General features: G+C 33.2%; 1 protein-coding gene across 1 annotated transcript; it reads left to right on the forward strand.

Moving 5' to 3' along the window:
* Positions 1-885: 885 nt before the first annotated feature.
* Positions 886-6,733, forward strand: LOC124829472 (ABC transporter C family member 3-like). Its single transcript, XM_047302991.2, has 10 exons — positions 886-3,228; positions 3,408-3,494; positions 3,583-4,233; positions 4,376-4,540; positions 4,684-4,978; positions 5,070-5,284; positions 5,507-5,812; positions 5,935-5,998; positions 6,114-6,353; positions 6,436-6,733. The coding sequence occupies exons 1-10, from the start codon at positions 886-888 to the stop codon at positions 6,558-6,560; spliced, it is 4,491 nt and encodes a 1,496-aa protein (XP_047158947.1). The 3' UTR covers positions 6,561-6,733.
* Positions 6,734-21,733: the final 15,000 nt, after the last annotated feature.

The raw sequence follows: 21,733 nt of genomic DNA on the forward strand, positions 1-21,733 counted from the left end.
TTTTATTCTAAATTATTTTTATTTATTTTGTAGATAATTTTACAAATAGTTAAGTTAAAAATATGATCAAATTGACAAAAAATAATTACATTTAAAGAAACGGTAAAATTTATGAAATAGTTCTTTTAATATTTTTTCAAAAAAAAAATTACTTAAAAGATAAATTTTAAAAATAAATATGAACAAATAGAAATTTCCTAAGTATACATAATAAAAAAAAATTAAATAACATTATAAAGTATACATAATATTCATAGCAAATTAAATAAGATTATAAAGTAAAAGCTTACAAAATTGTGGAATATCACATTATGTTAGGTTATATCATTGTGCTCAATATTCTAATCTATATACAGAGAATTGATAATTACTTTTAAAATATTAAAATTTAACTAAAAAAGTAGATTAAGAATAATAAATTAGAAAACTCTTTTAATAAATAGTTTCTGAAACATTTATTTTAATTTATATAGAAAGAGAGGATGAAATTATTTTTTGACAAGTTGTTATTCGTTGATTAAAATTATTTATATTTCACATGTTAATAATAAATCTTTCTCTTTTTATTATAACTATGATTTTATAATTTTAATTAATAAGAAAACATATATCTTAGAAACTACCATCATCTGGAGTGAAACAGTGTAACAGAATCTGTTAGTTCTACATATACTGTTCTTTCTTCCTTCTCTTCATTGTTCTCCTGCTTCCAAGGATTCTCGTCTCACCTTTGACTCTTTTTCTCTGTCTCTCTCCCTTTCTCTATCTCTCAGTGTTCTTTTTTTACTTCACTTCTCTGCATAAACTTTCTACTTTTTCAATTTCATATTCACTCCATTTTGTGTTTTGCAATTTTTTTCCATTTTCATTGTACATCGTGACTGCATGAACTACAACGTTGTTCATTTCCTCATGCATCCTCTTCTCCTCAAACCCGTTTTTCTTAACGTCTTATCTGCCTCCCTCCACGGTCTCTTGTTGCTATCAGCTTTGCTGTCATGGCTTTGGAACAAAATGACATTCACTCCAGGAACCAGAGAAGAAGGCTCTATCGAGGAAGAGCAATTCAACGAGAGTGAGACCCTCTTCAAAACGACCGTGTTTTGTTCCCTTGGTGTTTCAGCTTTCAGTTTCGTTCTCTGTTTCCTCAATTACTTCTACTGGTATGCAAGTGGGTGGTCAGAACAAAAATCTATGACCCTTTTGGATTTGTCTCTCAAAACACTTGCTTGGGGTGTTGTTTCCCTTTCCTTGCACAAAGGGTACTTCTTTTTTGGTTCTGGTGAAATAAGGTTCAGGTTTTCATTCATCTTCAGAGTTTGGTGCACCTTGTATCTAGTTTTTTCTTGTTATTCTTTCGTGGTGGATATTGTTAATGTGACCGAGACACCAACTCAGTCATTGGTTTATGATGTTGTGTCCAACTGTGCGGGCTTTTTGTTTGGTTACGTCGGGTACTTTGTGAAAAAAAATGGTCATGTCAACGGTATTGAGGAGCCTCTTTTGAATGATGATGCAAAAGAGACCCAGGATGCGGACAATGTTACTCCTTACTCACATGCTGGAGTTTTTAGCATTCTCACTTTCTCTTGGGTGGGTTCTCTTGTGGCTGCTGGCTACAAGAAGACCTTGGACCTTGAGGATGTTCCTCAGCTAGACATCAGAAACAGTGTGGCTGGTGCTTTTCCTAGTTTCAGAGATAAACTTGAGGCTGATTATGGTGCAAATGCTATTAACAGTCTCACCACGTTTAAGCTGGCGAAGAGTTTAGTAATGTCAGCTTGGAAGGAAATTCTGTTCACAGCTTTTCTTGCATTGTTAGGCACCGTGGCTTCTTATGTTGGTCCTTACCTTATTGATGATTTTGTTCAGTACCTTGATGGACAACGACAAAACCAGGGTTATATTTTGGTTTCTGCCTTTTTCTTTGCAAAAATTGTGGAGTGCCTCTCTAAAAGGCAATTATATTTTAGGTTTCAGCAGATTGGACTTCGAATTCGAGCACTGCTTGTTGCGATGATCTACAATAAGGTTCTCACACTTTCTTGTCAATCAAAGCAGGGCCAGACATCTGGGGAAATAATCAATCTCATGACTGTTGATGCTGAAAGAATTGGTGTCTTCAGTTGGTACATGCATGATTTGTGGATGGTGGCGCTGCAAGTCTCATTGGCCTTGTTGATTTTGTATAAAAGCCTTGGCATTGCTTCCTTTGCTACTCTCGTTACAACCATTGTTGTTATGTTGGCAAATGTTCCCTTGGGGTCATTGCAAGAGAAGTTTCAAAATAAGTTAATGGAGTCAAAAGATATTAGAATGAAGGCCACATCCGAGATTTTGAGGAACATGAGGATCCTCAAACTACAAGGTTGGGAAATGAAGTTTCTATCAAAAATAACTGAGCTCAGGAAAACCGAGGAAGGCTGGTTAAAAAGCTTTGTTTATACCTCAGCCATGACCACATTTGTGTTTTGGGGTGCACCCACATTTATATCTGTCGTTACTTTCGGCACTTGTATGTTTTTAGGGATACCCCTTGAAGCAGGGAAGATGTTATCTGCACTTGCAACATTCCGGATTCTTCAAGAAGTCATTTTTAGCCTTCCTGATACAATTTCTATGATAGCACAAACTAAAGTTTCTCTTGATAGGATTTCATCATTCCTTCGGCTTGATGACTTGCCGTGTGATGTTGTGGAGAAGCTTCCTCAGGGAAGTTCTAATACAGCAATTGAAGTAATTGATGGAAACTTCTCTTGGGATTTATCTTCCCCTAACCCGACATTGAAAAATATAAACTTTAAAGTTTTTTTTGGGATGAGGGTTGCTGTTTGTGGTGCTATTGGATCAGGAAAATCTAGTTTACTTTCTTGCGTATTGGGAGAAGTACCTAAGATATCAGGCAATCTTATGGTTTGCGGAACAAAGGCTTATGTTGCTCAGTCTCCATGGATACAAAGCGGCACCATAGAGCATAATATTTTGTTTGGTAAACACATGGATAGGGAAAGGTATGAGAAGGTACTTGAAGCTTGTTCCCTGAAGAAGGACCTGGAGATTTTTTCTTTTGGTGATCAGACAATTATAGGAGAACGTGGAATAAATTTGAGTGGTGGACAGAAACAAAGAATTCAAATTGCACGTGCTCTGTACCAAGATGCTGATATATATATATTTGATGATCCTTTTAGTGCTGTGGATGCTCACACAGGCTCTCACCTGTTTAAGGTATCATGGTTTCATCATTTGTTATTATGTGCAATTAATATAATTGAGCTATGACATTTTGCTTGCACACTATGAAATGCAAATAGTCCTTGGTTTAACTCTTTTTAAGTGCAGTTCTTCCCAAAGCACGAAGCTAGAATTATTAATTTCCAGTGAGTGCATTTTTTTGTGTACGACAGGAATGCTTGCTGGGTCATTTATGTTCAAAAACAGTGGTTTATGTCACTCATCAAGTGGAGTTCTTACCTGCCGCTGACCTTATATTGGTGAGCATTTGAGGTAATTTTATTGTCAATAATGTAAAAAGAGATTTTTTTTGTTTTTAATTCCATCATGTTATCTTTTTGTTGTTAGGTCATGAAAGATGGGAGAATTACTCAATCTGGAAAGTATACTGATCTGCTTAAAAGTGGAAGTGATTTTATGGAACTTGTTGGTGCGCACAAAAAAGCTCTATCCACTCTAGATTCATTGGATGGAGTGACAACATCTAATGAAATAAGTAGCTTAAAACAAGAAGAAAATGTCTCTGGCACACATGATTTTAAAGAAAAAAAAGCAAGCAAAGATGTGCAAAATGAGGAAACACACAACAAAAGTGAACCACAAGGTCAGCTTGTTCAAGAAGAAGAAAGGGAGAAAGGTAAAGTTGGGTTTTCAGTCTATTGGAACTATATCACAACCGCATATGGTGGAGCTATGGTACCTTTCATATTGTTGGCTCAGATTCTTTTTCAAGCTCTTCAAATAGGAAGTAATTATTGGATGGCTTGGGCCACTCCCATCTCAACACATGTGCAACCACGTGTTGAAGAAATGACTCTTATAGGAGTCTATGTTGGTTTTGCCATTGGAAGTTCTTTCTGTGTCCTTGTCAGAGCAATGCTTCTAGTCACAACAGGTTATAAGACAGCTACTATACTCTTCAATAAAATGCACTTCTGCATTTTCCGTGCTCCAATGTCATTTTTTGATTCCACTCCAAGTGGTCGAGTACTTAGCAGAGTATGTTTACATTCTTTGAAGTTTTGTCCTTGTGTGTTTTAGAGATTATTGTTGTGTTTTTCCTTAGTTTGTTTGTTGTTTTTGAAGAACTATAGATTATAGAATACTTTGTCACTTCTCTTTCATGTTTCTTCTCTTTTAGGCTTCAACTGACCAAAGTGCAGTGGATACAGTCATTCCTTATCAAATGGCCTCACTTGCCTTCTCTGTGATCCAGCTTCTGGGAATTATAACAGTGATGTCTCAGGTTGCATGGCAGGTTTTCATTGTCTTTATACCTGTAATAGCAGTCGGCATATGGTATCAGGTACTGATTGGATCGTGTTCTTTGGTAATAAGGTGACAAATAATGTCTTCACACACAGAATATGTACCAAATGTATTTTGAAAAATTGATTTCATTATTCAATTTTGTATGATACCATCATGGCTAAACTTATAATTCTGCAGCAATACTATGTACCATCAGCTCGAGAACTATCACGTTTAATTGGAGTCTGCAAAGCCCCAGTCATTCAACACTTGGCTGAGACAATTTCTGGTACTTCAACCATCAGAAGCTATGACCAGCAATCAAGATTTAGAGAGACAAATATGAAACTCACTGATGGGTATACTCGGCCAAAGTTCAGTGTTAGTGGTGCCATAGAATGGTTGCGCTTCCGCTTAGATATGCTGTCTGCAATCACCTTTGCCTTTTCCTTGTTAGTCTTAATATCTATTCCACCGGGAATCATAGATCCAGGTGTGTAAACTCCAATCTTGTACTGTTACAAGTCAAAATCTAATATGGAATTGAACATAATTATTTCCCTTTCTTACAACTTTCGTTGAAGGCATTGCTGGTTTAGTTGTCACATATGGACTTAATTTGAACACGATACAAGCTTGGGTGATGTGGAATTTGTGCTACATAGAGAACAAAATTATATCAGTAGAAAGAATGCTTCAATATACGTGTATTCCTAGTGAGCCTCCCCTTGTTGTAGAAGAAGATCGACCCAACCCTACTTGGCCATCATATGGCGAGGTTGATATACAAGATTTGCAGGTAGTTTCAGCTACTATTTGTATGTTTATAGTTTTGTACTATTGTTTTCTTTCATTTTTCTGTCAATTGATTTATAAAACTCATGCTAAGGTTTTCTTTTCCTGAATGATCACTGGTTAATTTATGATACTGAAAACTTGTGGCAACATATTTCAGAGCAATAGCATCACTTGTACATGATATATTTCCTATGTTGGCAATGATGTGCTGCACATGATGCAGGTTCGTTATGCTCCACATCTTCCACTTGTGTTGCGTGGAATAACGTGTAAGTTTGGTGGAGGATTAAAAACTGGCATTGTTGGGAGAACAGGAAGTGGTAAATCCACCCTTATTCAAACACTTTTCAGAATTGTTGAGCCTACCTGTGGTCAGATCATGATTGACAACATCAACATCTCTTCAATTGGACTTCATGATTTGAGGTCTAAACTAAGCATTATTCCTCAGGATCCAACAATGTTTGAAGGAACTGTGAGAAATAATCTAGACCCTCTGGAAGAGTACACTGATGAACAAATTTGGGAGGTGGGTTGATTTATATTTATGAACAGATATAGACACACTAAGTTATCTCCAAAAGATTATAGTTCCACTTGTTATTCAAATTTGTATTGCGTTCATTCATTGATTTACATTCCTTTGAATAGGCCCTAGATAAGTGCCAACTTGGAGATGAAGTTAGAAAGAAAGAAGGGAAGCTGGACTCCACAGGTTTGTCTTTGAACCTTGATCAGACTAAGTTTTCCATAAATACTTATTTTCTACTGATATAAGTATTTAGGAAGAAATTTTGAAGTTATTTCTGATATGGAAGTTGATGTTGTAGTCACAGAGAATGGTGAAAATTGGAGTATGGGTCAGAGGCAGTTGGTATGCCTTGGCAGGGTGCTTCTGAAGAAAAGCAAGGTTTTGGTGCTTGATGAAGCCACTGCGTCAGTAGATACAGCTACAGATAATTTGATTCAGCAGACTCTTAGGCAACATTTCTCTAACTCTACAGTCATTACCATTGCACATAGAATAACTTCTGTTATTGACAGTGACATGGTTCTGCTTCTTAGTCAAGGTCAGGAAATGATGTCATTTTTCATAGAACTTTGATATTCATTATGGTTTTTGTTGTCTGATGTGGTTAGACATTATTGCAGGACTTATTGAGGAGTATGACACCCCAACAACTTTGCTGGAGAACAAGTCCTCCTCTTTTGCACAACTTGTTGCAGAGTATACCATGCGGTCCAACACCAATTTTGAGAAATCCATGGATCATTGATTTCATCTTACACATACATGGATTTTGAGATTTTGTTTAAGAAAAATGTATTGAGGCAGTACAAATATTACTTTAATCAGTTATAGGTCCACACGGATTTAAAAAAATTAGAGACTTTTTGGTTCTAAAATTTTCAAAGCTATCAGAGAATGACTCAAAATCTTTTCTTCTGTGCTTCTGCTGTTATTTTCCGCCACTCACATATGTTTGAGGTCATGGTGTTCTCTTTGCATACATGTTTGACATGATTACAACGATGAAGAAGATGATGATGATATTTGCTAAGTCTTTGATAGTGGCAATGAAGTGTGAGATGGAAAATACGAGGACTTTAATGCAAAAGAGATGATGATATATTGGTAACAATTGAAGATCTTGATTTTAACCCTAACTTAGCAAAATGTCTATGACGCCCAAAAATTGTTTGGAATATGGCATTATGTGAATGACAACAAGAATCAATCCAATTAACTATAAATTAATTTTTTAGAGAAATGCAATTAACTAGGTCTTATTTAGAGAAATGAAATATTTTTTAAGGTAAAATAGTTTAACTATAAATTAAAATTAACTTTTGAAAAAACGTAATATATAAAATAGTTTAAATTTTTTGACAATATTTCATTTTTTTACCATATTTTAGATAAATTTATCTAAATATATTTTTCAAAATTTCAAAAAGAAAGTAATTGTTGACTCTAGATACATATATGAAATGAATACCTAACTGACTTACAAGTTTTTAATCGAAAACAACAGGTCTTATCCAATTTTCATTTCAACTTATAAAAATTTCATTCAAAATTCATCTTTTAATTTATAATTTTTCAATCTCATGTTAAGTACATGAACACCACACGAAACCTACCCGCTCTAGAAGCCAACTACTACGAAATTATTTAATACTGAGATTCCTTGATTGTTTTGCATTGGTCATATTTCCAATAATTTGATTAATATTTCCAATAACAAAACATTTTCGTCAGTAATGTACATATGTAAGCAAATGGCTTCAAAGCATCACAACTTTCTTAAGTGACGAACAAGATGTCATACAATGCTTCTTATTTTATACTATAAATTTAAGTGTTTCCTTGCAAGTTTCTAATAAGATAAATGTATGGGAAAGCAAGAACTAGTCTCGTAGCTTGTTCGTTGAAACTACTCTAACCAATGAGCTTCGAGAGTTTACTTAGCTAAATAAATTACTAAAGAAATTTGAAACCTTCAAAGTCACTTTCAATTTTGTGATATATAATTGCACATCGATCTTTGTTTGAGCCTTCTATACTGAGTTCCTTTTGTTCTAATGTTGGTTCTTCTTCTACAAACAGTTACATTTGTTGTGGTAACGTTATGGAGTCTTTTAACGTGTTTGATTTTCAATACAATTGCTTTCATTTTTGGGTTGTTACTTCAAAGTCTAAAAGGATCTAGCGAAGGCACACTTGGAATTTTCCAGATATTTTCAGAGTGTATCAAGGCATGCTTTGAGTTTATCTTTCAACTTGTGTTTAAGTTGTTAAGTTCTGTGGCATCCAAGGTGTTTGATATTGTTATAGAGAAGGTTACAGAGTCATTGACTACTTCATTGACTACTTCGACTGAACTTCTAGAGAAGCTCAAGACTGCACTTGAAGAGCCTGTGAATGAGATATTGCCAAAGCTGTTTGAGGAGCTCTTGAATATGGCGATAATGATTGTCAAAGAGTCGTGGAAGAACTACAACGGTGCAAAGATGTTGTGGGATCTAGTAATGAAAAACTTTAGTTAATTTTATTTTTAATTGAAACTCTACTCAAATTTTTTTTATTATATATTATTAGTCTGATTTTGTCTTCGGTCCATAAATCAAATTCTTACTCTCTCTTCAATTTTCTCTAATATGTTAGTTTCCAGAGGCGTTCTCCCTGCACCTCACCACCCTCATCCTGCACCTCCAAAAAAAAAATCTAATTCCAAAAGTGCCCTTTTACCAGTCAACGAGGAGAGAGGAGAGAGAGAGAAAAAAATTTAATTAAAAAGATTATAAAATTTGAAAAGCAGTCATCTTCTTCCCCTCCCCTCCCCTGCCGCAATTCACTCTGCCGCATTTCACAAACCCTAGATCTACACTCCTCCTTCCTCCCTCTTTTTCTCTCCGTCCTCTCGTCTGTCTGTGTCTTTGTGTCTCTGCCATCCGCTCCGCTGCTGTGCTCGGGTTCGTGGCTCTGCTCTGCTCGGGTTCGTGGCTGGCGTCTAGGTTAGTATGTAATATATTTCTCTGTGTTGTTTTGTGCTTGGTTGGGTTGTGTTTGTCTGTTTGGTTTGTTTGTGTTTTGTGCTTGGTTGGGTTTGGGTAGTGATTGGGGTTGTGGGTCGTGATCTGGAGGTCGCTGGAGGGATCGGAGGTCGCTGGAGTTCGTTGGTCGCTGGACGTGGACGCCGCAGTTGGAAGTGCGCGTCGCAGGAGGTGCGCCGCAGTTGGATGTGCGGCGCGGATTAGAGCCGCAGTTGGATGTGCGGCGCGGATTACAGCCGCAGTTCGAGGTGCGGTTCGCCGGAGATGGTAGCCGGAATTGGAAGTGCGGTTCGGTGGGATATGCCGCAGTTCGATCTGCGGCAAATACGAGTGGCGTTTGAATTGAATTGTTTAGGGTTTTATTATATTTTTTTTTTATTCTTTATATTTTTTTTTGTTATGATTTTTGTTATGTTTTTTTATTGAAGTGTTTTTTATTTATATTATATCTAGAAGATATTAATGTAAAATAATTTTTTAATACTAGTATATACTAATTTAAAATGATTACGTAGTATTTACTACTAATGTAATATATTAATACTAGTAAATACTAATGTGAATCAGTACATATTAATTTAAAATGGGTTTTTTATACTAGTTAAAAAGATTTTTTTTATACTAGGTATTAAAATAATATAGAAATATAAAGCATTTACGTGTGACTCCCTTATTCTCGTATATTTAATTTTATATCATTTTTTTAATTTTTTTTAAAATAAAAATAATAATTAAAAAAAATTAGAATTTCACTAAAAAAACCACAACCGCACTTGCGGCGGATACAAATTCCTAAACGCACTTCGAAGTGCGGCGGCTACAAATTGCGCACTTCGAAGTGCGGCGCGGCCTAAACCCTAAACCAATGCTACCCACACCTCACTACCTCACTGTCTTCCTCTACCTCACGCTCACATAAATAAATCTCCCAAAAACCTAGACCACCACCCCACCCCACCATTGTATAATTACAAAAGATTAAATAAAAAATTTGCATAAAAACAAGAAAAAATTAAACAAAACATGAAAAAAAAAAAAATAAAACACAACGCACTTCAAAGTGCGTCACCCAAATTTAAAAACGCACTTCGAAGTGCGGCGGAGTCTTTTTGCGGTTGCGTACCTTCGCCGGCGCAGTCTTCTTCCTCCTCCTCCTGCTGCTGTAACTCCAAATTTCACTTGCTACAGTAAAAATTATCATGAATGAACAGTGCACGCACCAGCTGGATTTATAAAAAAGGGAATGTGGTTGGGAGTTAGAAAATTTAATAATTACAGTTTTGACTTTAAATGAAGGTTTTGACTTTTTTAATTAATTGAAGGGTATATACGTAATTTTGGGGGTGCAGGATGAGGTGAGGGAGGTGCAGGAAGATTCACTCTAGTTTCCAATAGTGAGTTGACCATGGGAGAAATTAGGAAGAGAATGAAGAAATCTATGGATCATATGGAGGTGAAAAAACTTAGATTTGTTTCTTTATTTCTAACTCATGTCAATTTTCTATTTCTTCTCTCCAATTTTTTTTAATTTGTCATTTGAAAAATAAGTTGACCAATAAAATAAAGGAAATTAAGAAGAGAACCAAGGAATTTTTTTTGTTTCTAACTTATCAATTAACTTCATCATGCTTTTTTTTCTCTCTTATCAATTTCCTCCAATTGGTTTGTTTCGAAAAATGAGTCCGGTGAAATAGAAAAAATTAAAAAAAAATAAAAGAAATGATTGATTAGTTAGAGACAAAAAGACAATTATGTTCATTTTTTCGTCTCAAACAATCAACTCATTGTTCTTTCTCTTTTCATTTTTTTTTAATTTTTCAGTTTTGAAAAGTGAGTTGAATGACAAAAGTGAAGGAAATTAGGAATAGAAATTGATTAATGAGTTAGAAATGACAACATGATTAAGGTAGGTTTTATGTCTCTAACTCATCCATCAACTTCTTGATCATCTTCTTTTCAAATTTTTTCGAATTCGTTGGTTTTAAAAAATAAGTTTTCCGTTGAAATGGAGAAAATTAGGGAAAAAAAGGAAGAATTGATTGATGAATTAGAGATGAAAAGATGATTGAAGAATGAGTTGATATATACAAAATAAATAAATAAGGAAAATGACACTTGAACAACCATTTTTGACAACATTTAGACACGCGCACACGTGTCAAAATCTGAGTGGTCCATTTTCATTTAATTTTTCCAACTGGACCACTCAGATTTTGACACGTGTGCGCGTGTCTAAATGTTGTCAAAAATGGTTGTTCAAGTATCATTTTCCAATAAATAAATAGAAAGAGAAACAATGACGTTGTTAATGAATTAAAGGTAAAAGAATAAATTAACGACCTTATTAACCATAAACACTGGTCTTCTAAATTATCAATATAACAATTTCTTTTATCAAAAACTAAATTAAAAATATATAAATTTATCTTTTTCTTTTTATACAATGAATTTCTTATTGAGTTAATGGCTTTCATATGAACATAAGTTATTCTATAAATATATGAACTGCCTAATTATTATTTCAATCCGTAACATTGTTTTAATTTTGTGAACTTAAGTTGAGTTGATATTATCAAATCACATTTTCAAACTAAATTAATTAATTTGAAAACAAATTTTTTTTGTCAATTTTTTACCTATCCATTATGGTGACAAATCAAGTTAATTTAAACATATTTTACTTTAATATAAGTTTAACTAGTCCGTGAAAACAGGTTGAAGATAAAAAATATAATATAGTGAATTCGTGAATGTTTAAATAAGTTTATTGTACTTATGTATCGTCTTAAGTTGAATATTTTTTTTTCTAAAAGAGAAAAACCTTAACAAATCTTAGAATTCTTTGTATTGTTTATATTCTCTTGAGAGTTGTCAATTTGTACCTTCACTCATAACACTGTTTATTTATAAATTTTGAAAAGAATTAAAATACTTGGTATTTAGCTCAATTGAGTTAAACAATGAAGACTTGCCTAGGGTTGGAACAAAAGTGGTTAGAATATTTGTAAATCAGGAGTGGTTAAACTCGGACTAGTTGTGTTGACAATGTGAACTATGAATGGTGAGAATACTTATTGTAAATCTAGAGAGGTAAAACTCGTATAATCTTTTTAAAGATTAGTGGAACCCCTTAAGAATTATTAAACGTAGCTCAGGTTGAGTGAACTAGTATAAAATCAATGTTTTGTTTTGCTTCTTCAAACATTTTCCTAAAACTCTTTTTAAAAGACTATCGTCTAAACTTATTCTTTGCCTATTAATCTTTTGAAAAACTATCCGACGTCGTTTGTGAAAAGTTTCAAAAATACTATTTACCTCTCCCTCCCATAATGTTTTCTTGTATTTTCAATCGTATAACCTGTGTTGTTATACGAGAGCATATTTTCTTATAAATGTTCCAACTGATTAGTAGAGAGTGCTTGGGATTTTTTATAGTTTTTTTTTATGAAAATTTTATGTTATTTTAATGTAATGATTTTGAATGAATATTTGGAAGTTTATGGAATAAGTTTTTATCATGGTGTTAAAGAAATTAAGGTTGTTTTACTTCAAATTTTCTGCAATGGTATTGGATTTTAAATTTTCAGCAAACATTAACAGGTGTTACAATAGTAAGTTGGAAATATTTCAATATTAGTCATACTATCAATGTATATCATAATAAGTTGAATTTACTGTAACAAGTGCACTACAACCTAACATAATAAATCAAATTTACTATAACAAGTTTTCTGTCAAAGAAAAAATGTATTTTCTATGTTATATGTAATTATGATGTCAGAATACGCATCATAATAAGTTACTTTTACTTATATAAAATGTCTTGATTTGTGATTATACAAATTTCATATTACAATGTTTTAAAATATTATTTAGATCATTATTATTTGGTCCCTATGGTTTAGAATTTAATTTATTTTGATCATTAAGTCTCATTTAACACAACCTAGAAAGTAACCCTATACATTCTAATAAAATATTTAATAATGAATTTAGTTTTTATAACTTTTTTTCAATCAAGTTGGTTTCTATATTTTTTTTAACTGAATTAAAGTCAATGTAATGCCTATATTATTTAAATAGTTATAAATTTTGTCTCTATATTATTTTTTTCTCAACTGCATGCTTTCCCAATAAACTAGATAAATAATATATTTTGTTATTTTTATTAAACATATGATTAAGTTATTTATAAATTATAAATGTAGTTAAATTGGTTTTTGGATTAGTTTTTAATTTTAGATTTGTTATTATATATATACAATAAATAACTAATTGATGAAGACATATGTATTGTTAGTATACGGGGTGACTTTTCTCTAATTTTTTTAATTTCTTAGAATTTATTTATTTATTATTCCTTAGAATTTAAACATTTCCTGTAATGTTGAATTAGTTTGTTCCAAATTAAAATAATACATGAACCAATTGGTCCGGAATTTTTATTATTTAGTTGGGATTTTAGTGTTATTCATACTTTTAAAATATATTGAGTTTAATGCAATAAAAAAATTTAATATATTTTAAAATATCAAAATTAATGTATTTTCAGAACACTGCCCAAAGTCCAACACAGAAATTAAACTCGTTTTAATCAATTATTTTTTCAAATAGGATATTAAATTTGATAATTTGGACAAAAATATCACGTTAATAATCTTAATGTTCTATCAGGAGTCTATTTATTAATTCTAAGAATAAATATCAAATAGATATTTCATCTAATATTTTCTGAATAAATTACAATCTCTTTTATTTTAAAACATTAGTACGTCGCATAATGAAAATATGTCATATTTTAATCCTTTTTAATAGATGATCTTCCTCAGAGTTTTTTTATATTGTAAAAGACAATAAAAAGGTTTTAGATGAAACATTAAAGTTGATAATATAAGAATTTAAAACATCATTATGTTTTCTAAAATATTAAAATAAATAATTGAACGTTCGAAAGTTAGTTGTTGGTAACACTAATAAAGTAATAGTTATTAAAGAAAGTCCATAAAGTATTATTAGGAGGAATATCACGTTATTTGAGACTATTAAGATATTTGTTTATATAAAATAAATAAATATATAGAGACAGAGTGGCTGAGCCCTTGTTGTTATAGGAGATTTGGCCTTCACAATTTTTTTAATATATATAAATTAATATATGAAAAATAATAATTTATTTTAATTTTGATATATTTTGTGTAATATTACATATTTGTTTTCACATTTCTAAAACATTTATAGATTATTATAATCTCTCATTTTAATAGTATAAAACTACTAAAAATAAAATATTATATAGAAACAATATACTACCGATAAAGAAGATCCTACACTTAGAGAACAAATTTCATCTATGCTATTGCTTCACCCGCAACCTCACACAGAAACGACTGAAAAAATGTCCTCTCTAATCTCACACTATTTAAGGTGATCATCGCAAAAGAGAAAACACACATAGACGAACAAAGACAAAAACAAAGGTACGCTAAAGTACCAAAATATTATGCATACATTTTCAAAAGAATAATAATACACATACATATTATAAATCAAGCAACACAAATAATTTCCATCAACCTTGAACTCCAACTATTCGGATAGATGTATTCATGTCAGACTCATAGGAAACTTGCACCCATGTATGATGGAACAACTTGCTCAGAATAATAATAATCACAACCACAACCACCACCATAATGCTATACACCAAAGTTAATTCGTCAAACATCTATGACCAAAATCAGTGACCATAGACTAGGACCTCCTATTACTCTCCATGACATAATCACCATTTCTACTTGAAATGGAGTTATTGAGAGTGTCAGGATCATTCCCCAATCCAAGAGCTCCTATTTCAATACATTACACAACATAACAACCTTAGGATATTCCTCCATGGAATCCTTTTCACCTCACACTTGAATCCATACAAAACACTTATATCATGTTTAGTATTCACCAAATAAAACAATCCTCTAATTCAATATACATTAAATTCATTTAAGCCACTTAAAATAAGCCTAAATCATTTTATAAACAAATCATAGTTTCATCATTTACACAACCACAATCATTGAATACATCATAAGAGATATAAGAAAACTTAGTTAAAGTTATGAATTTCCCAGCCACCAGATTCTGCTCGCTCAGCTAAAGCTTTCTCGCTCAGCTAGAGGTGTTTGACAATAGTCTCGCCCATCTACCAAATCTGCTCCCCCAACGAGAGCAAAAACAATGAACTCCACGAGCCCAACGAGGGAGCTCCCCCAACCCCTACAACTCACTATTAAAACACTCAATTACTCGCCCAACGAGCTAATTGTTCACCCAACCACTTTGCATAATTTTGCAAAACTCCAATTCTGGAGAATTTGCACTCTCTCAACCTCACATATCTTATCTTATGTACCTCTATCAACTTCTACTACTTTCATTTGATATTTTAATCTATATTCTTAACCAAGTATAAACAATCTAATTATAACCAAGTTTAACCCCTTCATCATTGAATTCCAACCCAACATCAAGTACAACACTAACTACTCTTTAGACCACAATTCAATTTTACCACTTTTAGCTCATATCTAAGCAATTTAGGGGTCTAAACAAGTCCAAAATGACTCAACCACAGACCCCAAACACTCCAATATACCTTAGACATGCTATTTCTAAATTTCACTACTCTAAACCTCTAAAATACACTTAAAACCATTCAAAACATAACCAATTGACTACCACTCTATTCTAGATCCCAAATCTACCAATTCATAACTCATACACGCTCCAAATGCCCATACATTAGAACCTAAATCATCACTTTTCTGCTTAGACCAGCCTTTTTAAACCTCACCTATTAAAACCTTGATTTTGAACCAAAATCAACTATAACTCTATTCTTTCGACCACACTATGATTCAACAGAAATTCCCAACTCAATACGATCACTTCCACCAATTCAAGAAACTATACATTCAACAATCAATAACTACAAAATTCGTTCAATATTAGAAAACACACATTCAAACCAATATTCACTTAATCATGTACAAAACATCAGAACTTCAGCAAACTCATTTACTCAATTCAATATAATCAAACCAAAATACTTCAAATCATATTTATCAAAGTTACTAAACGAAAGAGTTAAGGTATTTAGCTTCCCTTACTTGTTAGAAACTCAAACCAGCTCTAAAGAACCACTAGTGCAAAAAAGACCTTTAACGTCATCCTTTAGATGTCTGACCCTCGAATATCCAACGTAAAAACTGACCGGTGGCATTTTTCGTAAATAAAACAACTATTTAGATGTCGGTTATGGAAGGGCCCGACGTCTAAATACTCATATACGTCGGCTCCTCCGAATAGACGCCAAAACTAAACGAAAAAGTTAAAAAAAAAAATTATTCTATTTAGACGTCTGTTATGGAGGGAACCGACTTCTGAAGCACTTTAGACGTTTGTTAATTGGGGAACCGACGTCTAAACCCTAAATCCAGAAATTTAAAAAGTCACTTTTTGACTCCGTTTAGACGTCTGATCCCGCCACTCCGACTTCTGAAGCTCTTTAGACGTCTGTTAATTGGGAAACCGACATTTAAACCCTAAATCCAGAAATTTAAAAAGTCACTTTTTGACTCCCTTTAGACGTTTGATCCCGCTACTCCGACTTCCGAAGCACTTTAGACGTCTGTTAATTGGGGAACTGACGTCTAAACCCTAAATCCAGAAATTTAAAAAGTCACTTTTTGACTCCCTTTAGACGTTTGATCCCGCCACTCCGACTTCTAAAGCACTTTAGACGTCTGTTAAATTGGGAACCGATGTCTAAATTTTGGCATTAAAACACCGTGAATGCGAGATAGTCGTTACGCGCACTTATTGTTCATCATCTTCGTCGCATTTTCTCTCTACGGGTTACGCTTTTCAGGTTCGTTTTCTCACTTTTGCACCGTTTTAAATTAATTTTACTCCGATTACATCACTCTTCGATGCATTATCTTTCATTTGAATCGATTAAAATGTGTTTTCGTTGGGTTTTGGTGCAGTTATTCTCGTGTCTTTAGGCGGCGTTCTATGGCGGCGATTTCTTGCATTTTGTACTCCTCCAATTCCCTCCACTACGTTTTTAAAACCATCCAATAAAAAAATGTACAATACATTCTCTTCAACTAAAATATAAAGTTGTAAACTCGAATCACCATGAGTCAGGAGCAACCTCAGAGACGTCTAACTTGTATGGATTGGACGTCTATATAGACGTTGGACCTATATAGGTCAGACGTCTATAGAGACGTCTGACCTATATAGGTCCGACGTCTATAGAGACGTCTAACCTATATAGGTCTGACGTCTATAGAGATGTCTGACCTAAAGGGTCCGACGTCTCATTAACATCACCCATATAGACGTCTGACAGAGATCAGACGTCTAAAGTCCTTTTTGCACTAGTGAACCGTACTCTCTCAACTCAAAGAGACCAAACACCTACAAACCACGAAAACATGATCAGGGTATACCATTAAAACCATTTATCAACCTATAAAAATTTCATTCAAAATTCATCCTTTAATTTATAATTTTTCAATCTCGATGTTAGTATATGAACATCATACCAAACCTCACTGTTCTAGAAGCCAACTACTACCAAATTATTTAATACGTGTGATTCCTGGATTGTTTTGGCTTGGTCATATTAATATAGGGTCACATATAAATCTGTTTGATAATTTGATTAATTATTTTCAGTAACAAAATATTTTCGTCAGTAATGTACGTATGTAATCTCTTTGTAGTCATGTATGTTTCTTATTTTATACTATAAATTTAAGTACTTCCATGCAAGTTTCTGATAACATAAATGTATGGGAAAGCAAGAACTAGTCTCTTGGCTTGTTCCTCGAAACTACTCTAAGCAATGTGCTTCAAGAGTTGACTTCGTTAAATAAATTACTAAAGAAATTTGAAACCTTCAAAGTCATTTTAAATTTTACATATATGTATATAATTGCACATTGATCTTTCTTTTAGCTTTATATGTTAATGAAACAGTTTAGTTAAGTTTATTTTAGTACCATGTCTATTAATAATTTTTGTTATATTGATGGTTAAAAATAAATTTTTTCTATTGTTTGAATTTATTGTTGATGGGATGTTATGATTATTATATTCATATTTTTATTTCTAATTCATCAATCAATTGTTTTTTAATTTCTTTCAATTCGTTAATTCTAAAAAATGAGTTAACTCATTGAAATAGAAGAAATTAACAAAAAGGAAAATTGATGGATGAGTTAAAAATAAAAATAAATAAAAAATAATAGTTATATCAAGTTATTAATGATAAATTTAAACAATATATTTTTTTAATCATCGATATAACAAATTTTTTTAATAGGGATTAAATTAAAAATATATAAATTTATCTTTTTCTTCTTTTTTATCACAAATGCAATCGGTTCAAGGAGTTTTAACATGCATCAAATATGAAACATAAGTTATTCCATGTGAGCTTTTAATATCTAATTACTATTCCAACTATTGGGTTGAATGTTTGGTTGAATTTTCCCACTGTATAATTTGATAATATCAGAAGACATTTCCGAACTTAACTACACTAATAAAAAATTGCATTTTTAACTCGTATATTATGCCTCGGTTTTTTCGAAACCGAAGCGTTTCAGACGCGGTGGCAGGATTGTAATTTTCAAATCATTATATGCTTCGATTGTTAAATAACCGGTGTCTAAAAGGCATACTGACTCGGTTGACAGAATGGACCGAGGTATATACCTCAGGTGAAAAAGTTACTGCCTCGGTTACCAGATGGACCGAGGCATATAAGGCTTGGGCTTGGACTGAAGCACGAGAAAACCTAGCAGCTCTCTCTTCTTCCTTTTATTTTTCTCGCTTCTCTCTCGTTCCCTAGAAGCTCTCTCATTTTCCTTTTATTTTTCTCGTTCCCTAGAAGCTTCTCTCTCGTTCCAATCTCGCTTCTCTCTCGTTCCAATCTCGCTTCTGCTGTTGTAAGTGTCGCTGCCGCTGCCCCGCCGCTACCCCGCCACTGCCTCGCCACTGCTGGAGTGCAGCTTCCACCTCACCTGCCATTGCGTCTCTGGAGTGAAGAGCAAGCGGCCCCACCGCTGCCCCGTCGCTACAAGGAGCCACCACCACCTCGTCTGTGCAAGCGGCCCCGTCTCTGGAGTGAAGAGCAAGCGGCCCCGTCTCTGGAGTGAAGAGCAAGCGGCCCCGTCTCTGGAGTGAAGCGGTGGCTGTTGGCGGTGGCTGTTGGCGGTTGCTGTTGGCGGTGGCTGTTGGCGGTGGCTTTTGGCGGTGAAAAATCTCAGATCTACAGATCTGAAGGCCCGGCTCACCCGCAACAGAGATCCCCAACGTCCCAACCGACTCTCGTTCCAATCTCATATCTACAGATCTGATGCCTCTTCGCGGATTCGCGTCTGGGGAAGTGTCGTTCGCAACCTCACGTTGGAGCCGAGGCCAGTCGTCGGACCGCCGTTGCTCAACAAAGTCGCCGTTGTTGGCTCCATTTTACACAGGTGAAGAAGGAGCAGAGCACGGGCTTAAGGATCTTTTTCTTTTTTGTGTTTTTTTTTTGTGTTGTATGATTCTGTTATATTTATGAAAGAATCTGAATATGATTTTAGCCTCTCTGGATATTTTCCTCTCTGGTTGTTAGATTTTGCTCTCTTTTTCTGGTTGTGGTTTCATAGAGTTTGAGATTGAAAGATGCAACAGAGAAAATGATAATAAGTTAATGTGATGGAAGGTGATCTAATGGAAGGTCATCGGTTAATGGAAGGCAACTTCCTGGAACAATGGAAAATCGAAAATCACTATATTGCCTCGGTTCATGTCTCAAACGAGGCAGTAGAATCCAAGATATTGACTCGGTTCAGTAGAAACCGAGGTAAAATCCTATCGTTTTTCGATTCGGGTCACAACCGAGGCAAAAAGAGGTAAACTTTTTACCTCGTCTGTATATGCCTCGGTTACCGAACCGGTGTCTATAATTGAAAATAACCGAGGCTATATCCCTTTAGTGTAGTAGTGCTAGTTAATTTGAAAACAATAATTTTGTTATTTCTCATAGTTAATTTCAAAATATTTGATCTTTAATCTAAAATATAGTCATATAGATGTTAAGACAAGATTATCTAGAACCATTTATTTTAAAGTTTAACAAAAGCATTTAACAAAATAGTGTCTATCAAAATGATCGTCTTTGATACGTGCTAAATGATATTTATCTCTAGATAATATCTTAAATACAAACAATATAGACTACTCTAAATGACTTGATAAATAGACTAGCATAAACGCTATAGTACACAGACCATGCCAAACGATATAATGAACGTCTAACATTTTAAATCCAAATGTAGGAGTATTACTCTTTTGTTTATCATGTTTTTCTCTTTATTTGTGCAGAACCATAAAGGACAAATGTTTTATTCAAATGTTTTGTGGTGATTCAAAAGAATGTTGAGAGAGAGATGGGAGAAATAATCAAATTACATGTAATGAAAAATGAGTTGTGTTGTGAGAAGGATATAGAAATTTTGGGAGGATTGTTTTGTGAGGGAATTGAATTATACATTTGGTTTTTCTCTTCAGCTTAGTGGTGTTTTGAATTCTTAAAAAATCATATTTATTCTATTTAAACCCATTGCATTTTATGAAAAAACCTGTTGATTTGATCAAATGTGTGAATTGTGTAAATTATATACACTTGTGTGTAGAGTGGAACACTAATTCTTGTGAGCTATTTTAAATTCAATAGTTTGGTTTTTGTCTCTTATACTATTATGGGGATTGAAGTGATAAAACTAACACTACAAGTGTAATTCTATCTTGAGGTTTAGAGGTACAAGTGTAATTCTCTTTTGTTGTATAATAATAATTGAGAACTAATTTTCTCTTAAGTTATTCTGATAGGTTGACCTGTGAGTTTTCCTAAATTCTATAATTTAAAGCTTTCATGAGGACATGAAAATGTTTAAGTTTGGGTATTTTTATAATTGACATTATCATTTTTTGTTTTTTTTCATCTCTTATTGGTATTTTTATTACTACTTTTTAGATAATTAAGGTTTTTATTCAATAAATTGGGAAATAGAAATATTTGGTTCTTATTTGTGAAAATATTGTGTAGATAAATGGAAATTATAGAAGATTAATATATGAACAAAATCAGTTATCACTAGATTGAGTTACTTCAATTACAAAAATCGAATAAATGGAAATCACTAAAGATTAAATAATATTTCAACAAAATCAGTTGTCAAATGATTTAGGTACTTCAATTACAAAAAATCAAGTGCAAAATTTAGGCGCAATCAAATTCGAGATAACTCACTCATATCTCACAAATAGGAGGCTTGACAGAGTTAAAGAGACACACCCTTGAAGCATAGGAAACTAACTCTAAAAGAGATACAACATGGGCTCATTCTGGAGGCTGGAGGCATTGTTCATTATTCTTTTCTAGTGTTCAGAATATATAGGAATTAATAACTCCATTATTCGAGGGTTGGACGTAATATATCTTCAATCTTTGTGATTTCTACTATTCAATATATTTCTTTTCCATTAATTTTGGATTCTATTCTCGATCTTAACTGAATGAATTGATTAATTACATATCTTTGGGTATCTGATTATTGGACACGTTGTCGGAACCTAGATTAGAACTAAACAATTAATTTATCAAGTATCTAGACATAAAGTTCATCGTTAGTCATTGATAATATTGTAATGTTGAACTTACAAAAAAAAGTGCTTAGACATTGGGTTTTTATTATTAAAGTTTAAACTTGTCCCTAAGACATTACAACTTCTTACATGTGGTGTGAATGCTAGAGTAGGAATTGAAAATATA

Source organism: Vigna umbellata, chromosome 5 (genome assembly GCF_029865625.1).
Source record: "Vigna umbellata cultivar VRB3 chromosome 5, Vumbellata_1.0, whole genome shotgun sequence".
Lineage (NCBI taxonomy): Eukaryota > Viridiplantae > Streptophyta > Magnoliopsida > Fabales > Fabaceae > Vigna > Vigna umbellata.

Excerpts from the sequence above, each read along its gene's own strand:
- LOC124829472 (XM_047302991.2), top strand. The coding sequence starts at position 886 with ATGAACTACAACGTTGTTCATTTCCTCATGCATCCTCTTCTCCTCAAA. Across the intron at positions 4,541-4,683 it reads CAGTCGGCATATGGTATCAG|CAATACTATGTACCATCAGC; the intron begins GTACTGATTGGA and ends ATAATTCTGCAG. Across the intron at positions 4,979-5,069 it reads ACCGGGAATCATAGATCCAG|GCATTGCTGGTTTAGTTGTC; the intron begins GTGTGTAAACTC and ends CTTTCGTTGAAG.